This window comes from Saimiri boliviensis, chromosome 15 (assembly GCF_048565385.1).
Source record: "Saimiri boliviensis isolate mSaiBol1 chromosome 15, mSaiBol1.pri, whole genome shotgun sequence".
NCBI classification, from domain to species: domain Eukaryota; kingdom Metazoa; phylum Chordata; class Mammalia; order Primates; family Cebidae; genus Saimiri; species Saimiri boliviensis.
The window spans coordinates 90,123,297-90,138,731 of NC_133463.1; the positions used below are offsets into that span (position 1 = coordinate 90,123,297).

General features: G+C 61.2%; 1 protein-coding gene across 7 annotated transcripts in view; it reads right to left on the bottom strand.

Annotated features, from left to right (window-relative positions):
• The window catches only part of TSNARE1 (t-SNARE domain containing 1), a 124,087-nt gene that overhangs the window by 16,330 nt on the left and 92,322 nt on the right, over positions 1 to 15,435 (bottom strand). For 6 of the 7 annotated variants that reach the window (XR_012514195.1, XM_039464660.2, XM_074387226.1 and 3 more), the window contains one exon: positions 7,889 to 8,047. The exons of the other annotated variant lie outside the window; for it this stretch is intronic. Coding sequence is in view for 5 of the 6 variants with exons in the window: in XM_039464660.2 (XP_039320594.2) it covers positions 7,889 to 8,047 (159 nt within the window). In the remaining variant the exon portion in view is untranslated. The remainder of the gene's footprint in view (positions 1 to 7,888; positions 8,048 to 15,435) is intronic. 7 annotated transcript variants of the gene reach the window in all.

Genomic DNA, 15,435 nt, shown 5'->3' on the forward strand with positions numbered 1-15,435 from the left:
GAAGAAGGCCCAGGAGCCTGGCACTTCCGAGGCTCGAGTCCTCTCCTTCCTTAGGGGGCTGCAAGACACAGCAAGTCCCTCCCTGGAGCAGCCACGCCGCAGGCCATCGGCAGCACCCACAGCTGTACTCATTTGGGCTCAGGGGCACGACACCCCGGCTGGCAGCAGTTCGAGGCCAACCCCTTAGTGGAGTGAGCTGCTGAGCCAACATCAAAGCCCAGGGTTCACCTGCTCACTCTGGAGCCTGGCCGCATTCCCAAGGGGGAGGGCCGGGAGGCTGGAAGGAGGGAGGGGCAGGTGTTGGTCCCCAGCGTGGCAGGAGGGTGGCCGTGGGGAAGGTGGACAGCGACGGCCACACCTCCCAGCCCGGGTTCTTCCCAGGCCTGAGTTCTTGCCGCAGTTAAACTCCACCGTGGCACTTTCACCCTGTGGCCAGCAAAGGCTGGTGTCACTGTGCCCTTTTTACAGATAAGTAAACTGAGACTCCAGGAGAGACCTGCTCAGGGTCACACGGCCCAGCAGTGCAGCTGTGGCTGGGCCCAGGATCCTGGACCAGCTCCTACTTCTCCCTGGCTAGAAGACACCTGAGCCTGCCAGCTCCCCTCCGCAGGGGACAAGGAAGCCTCCCGGAGACCTGGCTGTCATCTCTCCCACCAGCCTGGCAGCCGGACAGCACTGGTCACCTCGGATCGAGGATCATGTCCTGCTAACTGGATGCTATTGGCGTCCAGATGCCACCTGTTGGCTCTGGCCTGGCACATCTGCCCACACACTAGGGGGGATGCATTTTAGCCCCACGGGGGCCTCAGCAGGCAGGAAGGGGGACTGCAGTAGGGGTAGGAAAGGAGGGCCGCACTTGCCCAGCCTTGGCACTGGGCAAGCTTCCCCTTAGTGCCACCCTATTCCCCAACTTAGCCAAATAAAAAAGATGACCTAGGCCCCACCTGGGGGTGCAGGGACAGGGGCGGGGCGGCCCACCCAGGGGAAACAAAGAGCGGGAGTAAGGGAGTCCAAGGCCAGGAGGAAAGAGCGAACTGCTCCAGGGTCTGCCAGGCCGGAACCCCTGGGGACCTGAGAGGACGCAGGGTGCCCAGAGGGAAGGCAGAAGGAGGCGTGCGGAAGGGCACTGCAGGGGAGAAGCGGCGAAGGCCAACAGGGTGTGGAGAGCCCCCGGCAGAACTGGAGGGCTGGGCCTGCGGAGGTGAGCCAGGTCTCACCTTGGTGGCACCCGGGGACCACCTTGCTGGCACCCGGGGACCACCTCGCTCGCGCCCGGGGCAACAGCAAGGGCCCCCAATACCAAACTGCGGGCTGTCCCTCTCCCTTCACGCCCTCACCCACAGGGTCACAGGGACTCCTGGCTGGCACAGCACCTTGCAGACACTACCTCAAGGGCCTTCCCCTTCCCAACCACCTGGCAGGGGCTGGACACCAGGGCTCAGAGAGCGACCCGGGAGGACCGGCAAGACAGCGCCAGCCAGGACTCCGGGCATGGTTCTGGCTGGCGCTCCTGGCGGCAACTGGAGGCCTTGCTGTGCAGCCATGGGCACCCTGCCTCCCCTGGGAGTCCCACGGCTCAGTGCAGAGGACAGAAGCAGCTGTCCTGGAAGCCGGCTCTCTCCAGGCCAAGGCCAAGAGGAGGTGGGGCCAGTCAGCAGGGTCCACACGGATCAGCAGAGCTGCGGGCGCTTGGAGGGCCTGGCTGGACAGGCGGACAGCCCAGGGCAGCGGGCAGCCTGCAGGGAGCTGCCACTGCGGGGTTGAGCGGTGCGCCTGGGCGCGACCTAACTGGATGCCCGGGCGCCTCCACGCCCACGCCCGGGCTTGTGCTGCTGCTCAAACACAATTAAAGCTCACACTCCATCTTCTCCTCCACCCAGACAGGGCCACTGGCCAGGAGGCTGCCGGCCCCCTCAGCACATGGATACCCAACAGCCGGAATCCTGGGAGTCCGGAGCTCTAGCCCGGGACCAGCACCAGGGAACACCCAAGGCTGGAAGGCCAGAGACAGGGGACCTCAGCTCAGGCAAGGAGGGCGACAGGCAACGCTCCGGGACCCCTCGAGCCGCCTCCCATCTGAGCAACCCATATGCAGACTCAGCTCCCACAGGTGACAGGCGCTACTTCTCCCACGACGAACCTCACTTGGGAGATGGCGGGCAGCCCCAGGCCAAAGGCGCAAATGCCAGGGCTGCAGGCCCCGCACCCTCTAGAGACAGACGGCACTCGGGTTGGGGTCAGACTGCCTGGGTTCCAGCCCCGAGGACTCTCGCACTGGGAAGTGGGCCTGGCGTCCTCCCTGGAGGGAGCTTGTGCACTGAGCCATCCCGGGCCCTGCTCACTCTCGGGTGGCCGCTCTGCCCCTTCACACCCCTGTGTACGCAGCTGGAGCAGGGCCTGTCTGGCGGAGACTCCCGGCACCATGGAGAGGGCCAGGGCCCCACGCAGGCCAAGGACGGCCGCACTGCAGACTGAGCAGCCACGGAACCCGCAGGGAGCAGGCTCTCCCTCGCCGGCAGCCCTCACCCTCCACCGGAGCCTGGGTGGCTTCTCTCTTGCACTGGGATAAACGGTAGCGTATTTATCAAGTCTGTTCTCACACGGACAGAAAAAGAAAGGCGCCCAGCAGAAACTAGTAAAGAGAAACATGGCCTGGGGGCCGGCCATCGCCCAGACTCGGGCTGGGAATGTTCCGGGGCTGGCCCAGCCTCTCCCTGCACCTCCCACACAGCCCTGCAGCGTGGCTCTGCAGGACGCCTTGTGCACGTAAATGACACTACCTGTGGCACCTGAGGCCACCCTGGAGGCCGACACTGAGGGCTCAGCACAGGCCTAGCACTGGGGGAAGGCATGCTATCATCAGGGAGGGGGTGCCCAGTGCCATGGGAGGGGGAGGTCACTCACGGGGGAGAGGGCGGTCACTGTCATGGGAGGGGAAGGTCACTCACGGGGGAGGGGACAGTCACTGTCACGGGAAATGGAGGTGGTCACTCATGGGAGAGGGGGATGGTTGCTGTGGGAGAGGAGGGTAGCCACTGTCATGGGGAAGGCGGTGGTAACTGTGGAGGAGGGAGGAGGTCACTGTCATGGGGGAGGGAGGTGTCACTCATGGGGGAGGGGTGGTCATTGTCAGGGAGGGTGGTCATTGTGGGGGAAGGTGGTGGTCACTGTGGTGAGAGGGGGGCCACAGTGGGGGAAGGGCAGTCACTGTCTCCGGGGGCACTGGCCAGTTTGACATTCTTGTTCTGTAAGTTCCAGCAAGTTGTGCGGAGCCCACTACTCCAGGCTCTGGGGATGGGAGGTGAGGGCTGCTTACCGTCTGTTGGGGCAGGGACTTACCAGAGGCCCCCTTGGGAAGCAGTAGGCAGGGAAACAGGGCAGTTGGGCACGGTGGGGAGGGTCTCCCTGAGGAGAGTGGGGAGGAAGCAGCAATGGAAACAAACACCATGGAAGCAGCAATGCTCAGATCGGGGTGTGCTCAGGGGCACAGGGAAGCCAGCAGGGGTCCTCAGGGTGGGTCTCGGTGCTCAGATCGGGGTGGGGGGGGGTACTCAGGGGCACAGGGAAGCCAGCAGGGGTCTTCAGGGTGGGTCTCAGTGCTCAGATTGGGGGGTGCTCAGGGGCACAGGGAAGCCAGCAGGGGTCCTCAGGGTGGGTCTCAGCGGCCCCAATAGCCTCTCCAGGAGGGGCAGGACACTCTCACTCAGAATCCAACTGCACCAGGCCTGGGAGGGCCACAGCGCCAAGGTCACTGCCCAGACCTGAGGCCGGTCCGGTCTCCACTGTCTCCTGCCCAGTCACCCGCGAGCCTCCTGAGCCAGCCATACGGCACCCCGAGGGTCCTCTGAGGGCCCACCACCTCCCACAGGGCCCACTACACTCTGCCTATGGCCATATGGGCTCTCCAAGCTGGCAAGTCCCTGAGGACAGGACATCCCTTCACCTGCCCACTTCACAGATGAAACGACCAAGACCAATCAAGGTTCAGGGTCACCCAGCCAGTGAGTGGGCATGGGCCCAAAGCCAGGACAGCATGTCCCCAGTTGGGCCTGTATTTTGTCCCAAGGACGATGCTGGGGAGGAGGACAAAGGAAAGGGAGGCTGGCGGGGCCAACAGTCCCAGCGGACAGGAGCCCCCAACACCGCCCCGACCCACACCCTGCCCGACAGCAGCCCCAGATGCTGAGGAAACCCAGAACAAGGAGGGCGGTGCCTGGGAACTGGCTGACGCTGGCCCACTGCTGACACTGGTTCCCGCCCGGGCCTCAGGTGCCCCGCATGTTCACACCCCCACTATCCACCTAGGAAGTCCTTGAGGGCTGGCCATGCAGGGTGGTCTCTCAGACCTCAAATCTCCTTGGGAGACTTCTAAACCTATACAATCTTGCAAATTCCAAAGTCCCCAGGGACTATGGGAGGGGAGATGAGGGGAGGGGAAGTCCTGGCTTCCAGAGGAACGGGCTGCAGCCAGCCGAGGTGCGTAATACAGTCCCACAAACCCCGTTGCCCACCCACCGCCCTATTCGGGCTGCAAAGATGGCTCCAGAGCTGCCAACCGGGCAGGGCCTGGGACGTGGGGCCTCCGCTTCGTCTCAGCCTCTCAACCGTCACACGGGAGCCACTGTCACAGAGCCACTGCAGACCCGGGGGAGGGCCTCCCGAAGGCTAATGACAATTTGGGTTTTGTTTTTCCCATTTGCAGAGTCCAAAGGGAGGGAGGGCTGCGGTGTGGGGCGCGCTCAGTGCAGGTGCCTTCCAAGAACCACCCCGCCACCCTCCGTCCCGGACCTGCTGTTTGCTGCCACGAGGCTCCACATCCTCTGAGTCACCCCCAGCTGCAGACAAGGAAACTGAGGCTGGGAGGGCCAGGCTGGCCGTGAAGCCTGCCTATTCAGTCCCCCTTCTAGTCCCCCTGCTACTGTCTTCAGCACAGTGCTGAGCTGTGAGGGATCCCAAGGGCCACAGGCAAAGCCCAACCCACCCAGTTCCTCTGGTCTGGACGCAGGCCCAGGCCCTTGAGTGAATTCGGTTCAGCCCAGAGCCCCGGCCCCTCTCCTGCCCTGAACCGGCCCCTCCATCTCTCGGCTCAGAGCCCTGGCCCCCTCCTGCCCAGACCCAGGCCCCCCATCTCTCCACTGACAACTGCAGTGGCTTCCACGTGGGGCGCCCTTGCCCCAGAAAAGGCCGCTACTCGCCCACACTCGCCACACAGAGCGCCAGAGGAAACCTGGGGCTAGGATGCCAGATGGCCAGGCCCTCACACAGAGGACCGTGGCGGGGGGGGCAGCCGGCCCAAGCCTCCACTCCTCTGAACCCTGTTCCGGGGTGGCTGCACCAGCACGAGCCCTCACAGGCCCTGGGAACAGGACTCCCAGCCAGGACAAGGAGAAACCAGCCCTCAAGTGAAGGCGCCACACCAGAATCCCAAGACCCGTTCCATGGACGCTGCTGAGTTAGCTGCCAGGAGGCTGGAGGTGGGCCAGCTCTGCTGCTGCGCAGGAGCCCCGCCTCCCCTGTGTGCCACCCTCTTCCACCACCTCACGCCCAAAGCCCCATGTCGGGGGGGTTTGGGGCCTTTGGCAGGAGGAGCTTCTGTGAGCAGCCTCCACCCCTCGGACTCAATCAACAAGCAGCCTCCCCTCTCCGCACGCCACTCTGCCCCGCACGGGACGGCTGAGCCTGGCTGCCCACTGGGCTGTGACGGGACCTTCCCAGGGGGATCTCAGTTCTGGCGCTAAGGGGAAGGAGGTCCGTCTGCCTCTCTGGACATGAAGGCTTCAGGCTGGCACTCCTGGAGGAGCTTCTGGGCTCCCGTTTCTCTGCTTCTCTAGGAACAGTGAGCCTCACCATGTCAGCAGAGAGGATGGAAACCTTCTCTGCTTCAGGTGGTTCTCTGGAGCATCTCAGCAAGAGCAAAGGGCTCATCCAGCCCGACAGAAGCCACAGGCCCAGAGCTGGTGCCTTCCTCTCTGGGGAGCTCGAGGACGAGAAAGGGCAAAGGGGAGGACACCTCACAGAGGTGGCAGGGCCCTGAACGCAGGCCTCAAGAAATGGGCACTCCTCCACCAGGCCAACGTAAGGGGTGCCACAGCAGAGGCACAGAGGTGGCGGCCAGGGAAGGAAGGGGCAAGGGAGAAGTGGGCTGGGCCCCAGCACTGTGCATATCCCCTTCCTTCAAGGGTGCAAGGCCTGCTCCCTGGGAGAGCAGAGCCGGCCACAGGTCCTAAGCCAATCACTTAGCTGACTTTCTAGCAAGCCTCTGCTTTTCTAGAAGAATCGGCTCTTAGCAGACATTTGTTCTGTAAACCCAGCCCCTGGGAGCTTTAGAGTGGGCAGGCCCTAGCACCCTCTGCAGATGGGGCCAGAAGAAGGGAAGGACGTTGAGGGTCACACACAAAGGCTCACGTACGACTGCCAACAGAGCGTGTCCCCACCACGCTGCCTGACTCCTGTGTTCTAAGTGCACTCAGTACTCAAGGGAGAAGCAGCTCGCTCACACGTGCGTGCACACATGCACACACACACTCACATGCACTCACACATGCACACACAGGCACTCACACATACCCAAACATGCACTCACCCATGTACTCACACATGCATGCACGCAGTCACATGCACACACGTACTCACACATGCACTCGTGCACACACACACATGCCCACATGCACTCATGCACACATGCACTCACACATGCACTCATGAACACACATGCACTCACACATACCACACACTCATGCACACATGCACTCACACATGCACACGTGCACTCACACATGCACTAACACATGCACTCACATAGGCCAACACATTCACTCACATGCACTCACACTCATGCACACACATGCCCACTCATGCACACATGCACTCACACACATGCACATACATGCTCACACACATGCACACATGTACTCACATGCCCACACACTCATGCACACACATGTACTCACACATGCACTCACACATGCCCACACACACTGATGCACACACATGCACTCACATGCATTCACACACATGCACTCACATATGCACACACACATGCATGCACACACACATGGACTCACACACACACCTGCCTGGACTCGTGTACCTCTTGGGATACTTTGTTTCAGCAACTGTCTCAAGGAGATTAACCATGGTCTAGAGCAGGCGTCCCCAAACTTTTTACACAGGGGACCAGTTCACTGTCCCTCAGTCTGTTGGAGGGCCGCCACATACTGTGCTCCTCTCACTGACCACCAGTGAAAGAGGTGCCCCTTCCCGAAGTGCGGTGGGGGGCCGGATAAATGGCCTCAGGGAGTCGCATGCGGCCCGCGGGCCGTAGTTTGGGATGCCTGGTCTAGAGACACGTTTGGCAGCCGGTATCATACACAGGAAAACTTTAAAGAAACGAAGAATAAGCAGCACCCAGTGCCCACACTCTGCAGTTGCACCCCGACGGCTCACCCCACCCCCTGCTGCTAGCACCATCAAATTGCAGGTTCAGCTCTGAGCAATTTATTCTAGCTTTCAGAAAAAATTTACTGGGAACTGCATTAAGAGCCAAATCATCTTCACTGGAGCTAAACAGCCTCCTGGAAGTCTATCCACGCAGCAAAGGAAATGGCCACAGTGACCGAGACGCCACCCCAGCATAGGCCCCGGCCTGTCGCCAGAGGGTCATGCCCTATTAAGGGGAGCCCAGGAAGGAGGGCATGAGGATGGGTCTCCCAGATTCCCATCTCTCCCTGACTGGACCCAAAGGCCAGAGAGAGGTGGTCAGCATGGTCAAGGCCATGGGGGCCTGGTTCCAGCCCCTCCAGACCAAGGGCAAGCAATGGTGCAGCAGGGCCCCAGCCTCCGCGGGTGCAGCATGGAGAGCGAGCATGCTTGCGCGCGCCGGCCTCACCTCCATCTGCAGGATGGCCTCCTCCCGCAGCCGGATGGCCTCCAGGTCCTCCTCAGTGATGTCCGGGAGCAGCGCCTGCTCCTGGCCCTGCCACACATTGTCACTGCCATTAAAGATCTTCTCATCATCAGACAGCTCGGCAAACGGGGCCTGGGGACTCTGCCAATGACAGACCTCATTAGCACTGGCACTCCCATTACCACTGACACCCCCATTACCACCACGGACACCCCCATTACCACTGACACCCTCCATTACCACCACTGACACCCCCATTACCACTGACACCCCCATTATCACCACTGACACCATTACCACTGACACCCCCATTATCACCACTGATACCATTACCACCGACACCCCCATTACCACCGATACCCCCATTACCACTGACACCCCCATTACCACCACTGATACCCCCATTACCACTGACACCCCCATTACCACCACTGACACCCCCATTACCACCGACACCCTCATTACCACTGACACTTCCATTACCATTACCACTGACACCCCCATTACCACCACTGACACCCCCATTACCACCACTGATACCCCCATTACCACTGACACCCCTATTACCACTGACACCCCCATTACCACCGACATCCCCATTACCACTGATACCCCCATTACCACTGACACTGCCATTACCACCACTCATACCCCCATTACCACCACTGACATCCCCATTACCACTGACATTATCACTGACACCCCCATTACCAGTGACACCCCCATTACCACCAATGACACCCCCATTATCACCACTGACACCCCCATTACCACTGACACCCCCATTACCACCACTGACACCCCCATTACCACCACTGGTACCCCCATTACCACTGACACCCCCGTTACCAGACACTCCCATTACCACCACTGACACCCCCATTACCACTGACACCCCCATTACCACTGACACTCCCATTACCACTGACACCTCCATTACCACCACTGACACCCCCATTACCACTGACACCCCCATTACCACCACTGACACCCCCATTACCACTGACACCCCCATTACCACCACTGGTACCCCCATTACCACTGACACCCCCGTTACCAGACACTCCCATTACCACCGACACCCCCCATTATCACCACTGACACCCCCATTACCACTGACACTCCCATTACTACTGACACCCCCATTACCACCACTGACACCCCCATTACCACTGACACCCCCATTACCACTGACACCCTCCATTACCACCACTGACACCCCCATTACCACCGACACCCCCATTACCACCGACACCCCACATTACCACTGACACCCCCATTACCACTGATACCCCCATTACCACCACTGACACCCCGATTACCACTGACACCCTCCATTACCACCACTGACACCCCTGTTACCACCACTGACACCCCATTACCACTGAAACCCCCATTACCACCACACCTCAGGCCCAAGTCTTCCCATGGCTCCAAGCAGGCCACCCTGTTATGTCTCAAGATGAGATGCCTCTGGGAGTTTGGGGGTTCTGAGTTCCCAGCCACGCCAAGCACGCTGTGGGGGCAGGAGGGGAGCTGGGGCTGCTGAGAGCAGTGGGCCAGGGTCACAGGAGAGTGGACTCCAGTCCCTGCCTTTAGGCACATGCCCCACTCTCTGGCTATCCCAGGCCAGTCTGCAAGAACTTGTGAGCCCTAGGGTCCCCACACCAAGCCACCAGAGCCACCCTGTCTTTGGCCAGATGGAGGACACAAGAGCAAAACGTGGCCCCAATCCCAGAGAGCGCACAGTCTACTTTGTGTTCCCAGCTTTTGGGGGTCACAGGCCCCTTTGTGAATCCCCAGAAAAATGCCCCTATGCACATAAACACAAATTCTATCTCCTTACTTTGGGGGCCGTGAGCCCACTGAAGGCCCCATCAAGAAGCCAGTTAGAGCCGGTGTCAGGCTGAAGCCCGGGGCTCAGAGATGAGGTGGACTGCAGGCAGGGCACAGATGCACCCGCAGGAACCCGCATGAACCCACAGGAACCCACATGAACCCACGGGCACCCACAGGAACCATTGGGAACCACAGGAACCCACATGAACCCATGGGAACCCACAGGAACCCATGGGAACCACAGGAACCCACATGAACCCACAAAAACCCATGGGAACCACAGGAACCCACAGGAACCACAGGAACCCACATGAACCCAAGGGAACCCACAAAAACCCATGGGAACCACAGGAACCCACATGAACCCACGGGAACCCACAAAAACCCATGGGAACCACAGGAACCCACATGAACCCGCAGGAACCCACATGAACACACGGGAACCCACATGAACACACGGGAACCCACAAAAACCCATGGGAACCACAGGAACCCACATGAACCCACGGGAACCCACAGGAACCACAGGAACCCACATGAACCCAAGGGAACCCACAAAAACCCATGGGAACCACAGGAACCCACATGAACCCACGGGAACCCACAGGAACCCACGGGAACCCACAAAAACCCATGGGAACTACAGGAACCCGCAGGAACCCACAGGAACCCACATGAACCCACGGGAACCCACAAAAACCCATGGGAACCACAGGAACCCACAGGAACCCACAGGAACCAGCAGGAACCCACATGAACCCACGGGAACCCGCAGGAACCCACGGGAACCAGAGGAACCCACAGAAACCCACATGAACCCACGGGAACCCACAGAACCCACAGAAACCCATGGGAACCACAGGAACCCACATGAACCCGCAGGAACCCATGGGAACCCACACAAACCTGCAGGAACCCATAGGAACCCATGGGAGCCCACATGAATCCTTGGGAACCCACACGGACCCACAGGAACCCTCGGGAACCCACATGGACCCGCAGGAACCCATGGGAACCCACAAGAACCCACATGAACCTGCAGGAACCCACGGAAACCCACAGGAACCCACACAAACCTGCAGGAATCCACAGGAACCCGCCCTCCCATGCCAGCCTCGGGAAGCAAGCCTGAGGGGTTTTTGGAATTTGTTTTCATTTCTTGTTAATTTAGTTGCTACATACTAAAATGCGACAAAATGGTGTTCTTCCCTTCACTTATCCCCATCGGCTCCCTGAGGGGACTATCTGGGTCTTAGGTGGGGCCTTCTGTGGCTGTGAGCCCATCCCTGGGCCTCAATCTGGGCCTCCCAGGTACCAGTTAAGTGGCAAAGACTGCAGATATCAGTCCTCGGCACCATCGGTCCTCCGCGTCAGGCCCCAAGTTGGGGTGTAGGAGCCTGGGAGTACCCAGCAGAGAGCACGACAGGGAGGAGGCAGGAAGGGTCCCTGCTGCAGCCACCACCTCCAGCTGCCCACATCCCTACTGAACTGGAGACAACAGACCATGGCCATCCCGCGCCACGGCCCTTCCTCCCCTCCCACCAGGAGGCGACCACGAGCGCCCTCCACCTGCCCTGCCCATGCCAGCAGGGCTGCCCTCACCTTAGGAGGGTGCATGTGGTTGTGCGCATGTGACTGCAAGTGCCTGGGTGGTTGTGGGAGGTGTGACCATGTGACGCCGTGTATGTGAGAGGGAAAAGGCACCTAGAACAGGCAGAGCAGAGGACGGGGGCAGTGGCCTGGCCAGGCCCGACCTCACCACCAGCACCTGCTCCACTCAGCTGTGTCCCCGATCTTCCCAAAAGCCCTGCAGGGAGGAGCCGGGGCCCCCACAACGGCCGAAGACACTGAGGCAAGGCGAGGGGCTAGACTTGCGCGAGCAGGGGCGAGCCCATGGGGGTGTGACTGCAAGGGGGCTGGAGCTGTGCTCAATGAAGCAGGGGCAAGCCCATGGGGGTGTGACTGCGAGGGGGCTGGGGCTGTGCTCAATGAAGCAGGGGCGAGCCCGTGGGGTGTGACTGCGAGGGGGCTGGAGCTGTGCTCGATGAAGCAGGGGCGAGCCCGTGGGGTGTGACTGCGAGGGGGCTGGAGCTGTGCTCGATGAAGCAGGGGCGAGCCCGTGGGGGTCTGCAGCAGCACTTGCTCTCAGACACGCAGCAAGGTTGGGCGAGCACAAGGACAAGACAGCAATCATGGGGACAGCTGACCACGAACGGTGCCACGTGTTCCAGGCCCACTGATGCCACGTTGGCCACTGCTACAATTACTTGTTCCTCATGCCCCTGGACACCATCACGATCCTCCACCCACCATCCAGGAGACTCAGGAAGTTCACAGCTGCCTAAGCCACTCTCCAGCGAAGGTGCAATTCAGCAAACCTGGCCAGGCTGTGGCCTCCTGTGGCCCTCAAGAGCAGACCCATGATGGCCTCGGCCCCGCCCCAGGTCCAGCTTCACCCATGCTATGCCTACACACGCCCCCTGATACAAATCCTAGCACTGCCCTCCCTGCCCAGATAGGTGCTCTTCCAGCTGACTCACCCGGCCACTGGTCTTGGCCCAGTGGACATCACCATGTGTCTGGCGGGGCTGTGCCAGGCCCCATGCCTCAGGGCCTTCTGCGGCATTGGGGCAGGAGGCACAGTGTGTGGGCCTCAATAGGAGCCCCTGTGGGACAGGACTCTCAGGATGGAGGTCACTCAGCTCACAATGGAGCCTGGGACTCAGCCACAGGCCCCGTCCCTTGCCTGTCCCCACCCCCATCTCCATGGACCCTGGACTGTCTCCCCCAGTCCTCTGTGGAGGGCACAATCAGTGTCTCCTCCTGGGTCTGGGAAAGGCCCCACTAAGCACAGGGTCCTGGCCAGCTTGGCACCGCTGCTCATCAGCGCCCTCAGGCAATGAGGACAGCTTTGCCGGGTCCCAGACTCTGAGGGCACAGGGCCTGTCCTAGGTGTCGTCCTAGGCATGAGATCTGGGTGCAATGTGTGGGAGTGGGCATCCAGGCTGAACCCGGGGTGTAGGCAGCCTCCCTGCCTCTTCCCTCCCCACTGGACCCTGCTGGCCACCATGCCTAGGGACAGCACTGTCCACCAAGAGCAGCCAGCCACGCAGACCAAGAGGCAAGGCACCGTGGGCTACTCTGTCAGCGCTAGGCACAGAGGCAGTGGGGACACAGCTGCCAGCCAACCCATCCCACTCACACCAACCTCTTGCTGTGCCCCTCCTGTGTGTGTGGGCATCTGGGGCAGAGGCTGCTAGGTAGCCTGGCATTGGCTCATAGGACCTGCTCTGCCAACTCGGGGGATGATAACCTTGGTTGCCCTGCAAGGAGGCTGCAACCTGCTTATCTTCTGCCCTTTCCTGAACTGAAAGCCACCTCACCATGCCCTGCAGCTCAGGGTGGGCACACACAAAATCCCTACGCCAGCGGAAGGGCTGTGAGCACTCCTGGGGAGGCTCCCCGGCGAGCCTCACCCCTCTGGAGCAGTCACTGGTCCCGCCTGGCTCCCCAGCAGGTGCTGCTCCCAACCCCCCCCCCCACCAGGCTGGGCCACGTTTGTGTCCAAGGCCCGGTGAGGTGCCCCTACCTCCTGAGGCCAAGGTGGGGAGAAGACTGCACCTTGACCATGGAAAGGAAAACCCCAGACACCACACGGGAGGCAGAGGGCTCCACCCTGTCTAGCACAATTTTCTTTCCAGGAATACCCATGGGGGACATTGGTGCCCACCCTATGCCAGGCACTGGGGCTGGAGCAGACAGACAGGTGACAACCGAGTACGGACAGATGGACTCCAGCCAGGCACCGAACCGGTGGATTGGATCCACAAACAAGCACTTGCATTGCGTTTCTGGCAGAAGCCACCCCAGGCAGGCACAAAGCTAAGAGGGTTGTGTGCTGGTGCGGCTGCCTCCAGGACAGGGTTGGGGGGCTCCTCACTAGGCCCCACAGCTCTGAGACAACTGGTGACAACAGGGCCAATCGGCCATCCCTAGAGGGACACAGCAAGAGGCTGGTGACAACGGAACCCACAGCCACAGCATTGGCCACACCTGGAGGGACGTGGCATGAGGCTGGTGACAACGGGGCCAACAGCCACGGCACCAGCCACCTCTGGAGGGACGTGGCACGAGGCTGGTGACATGGGACCCACAGCCACGGCACCAGCCACGCCTGGAGGAACATGGCACAAGGTTGGTGACGAGACCCACAGCCTCGGCACCCGCCACCCCAGAGGGACACTTAACGAGGCTGGTGACAACGGGGCCAATAGCCATGGCACCAGCCACCCCTGGAGGGATGTGGCACGAGGCTGGTGACATGGGACCCACAGCCACGGCACCAGCCACCCCTGGAGGAACACGGCACGAGGCTGGTGACAACGGGGCCAACAGCCACGGCACCCGCCACCCCTGGAAGAACACGGCACGAGGCTGGGTGCTACTTCCTTTCTCCCATTTCCTCAGTCCCCTCCAGGGTGGTCATGGCCACCCTCGTCTAAAGGGGCAGCTTGTCCAGGTCCCGCAGGTGGGACGGTGAGGCTGCACTAGCCGGCTTCTCCTTCCCAACTTCTTCCCACACAGCCCTGACACAGAAGCTAGCAGAGGCCTTTAAATAAATAAATACGTGGATAGATGAACATAAAATAAAAGCTCTAAAAAAATCTGTTGACAAGCGCCACACGTCCAAGGTGCTAATTATCACCTCCCCTTCCCGGAGTGGGTGGGAGGAAGTGAGCAGTGCCTGGCGGTGGGAGCCAGGAGGCGCTGGCCTCGCGCCAGGCCCGGCAACCCCGACTGCCTCTTCCCTGCGGCTCCAGCCCCCTCCTTGGTTCCGGGGCGCCTGCGGGGAGCCTGGGCTCAGGTTCCGGCCCCGGCACCGGTGCCCGCTGTGAGGGCCCAGGCGTGCCACGCACATTCTGTGAGCTCCCCTGTCCTCATCTGGAGAATGGGAGCAGTGTCACTCACAGCCCATGGTCCATGCCCCTCAAGCTTCGCCCGATCGGTCTGAACCCTCATGTCTGCAGAGCGCGGCAGGCGCCCACCTCACTCCGCCGGCTAACGGACGACTGAGACACCGGGTGGAGAAGCACCATGGGGTGTTCTGCGCAACTTTCCTGGACTTGGGAGTTTCAGCGAACGCCCACGATGAGCTGCGGGCTGAGGGTGCTAGGCACCCATGGAGACCTGCCACGGATCTGTGCCTTGGGACTGCTGCCACCTCATACACGTGAAAAAGGAGGAAGCTCAGGACAGAGAGGGTGCAGGGGTGGGAGGGGGTGCGGACAGGGCTCTGTGTGGACGCCCAGGAAGGCAGCCAGGTTGGGCTTCAGGACAAGGAGATCCTGCAGGCGCTCCGCCTCCCTCAGCTCCACAGCCGAGAGGACCGGGGGCCTGGTGCCCCTCTCCCCAGCGCTGCAGGACAAAAGCCAGGGGAGGAAGAGATGGCTGCGATGCCCGGGTGCCCCCGCAGCCCTCCTCCTGAAAGGCTCACAAAGCGCTCCTTTGTTCTCCTCACAAAGGCCCAATTTGGGTCTCGAGTTCTGAGGCTGGGATCAGGGATTTGCTGGCAAGGTGCTGGGGCCAGCGCAGAGGAGACGGCCCTGTGATAGTCTTCCAGCGCGAGAGGCAGACGGACAAAGGCGGCTTTCTGCTCCCTACAGGGCTCGGGGCCTGGGTCCCTGTTCCGA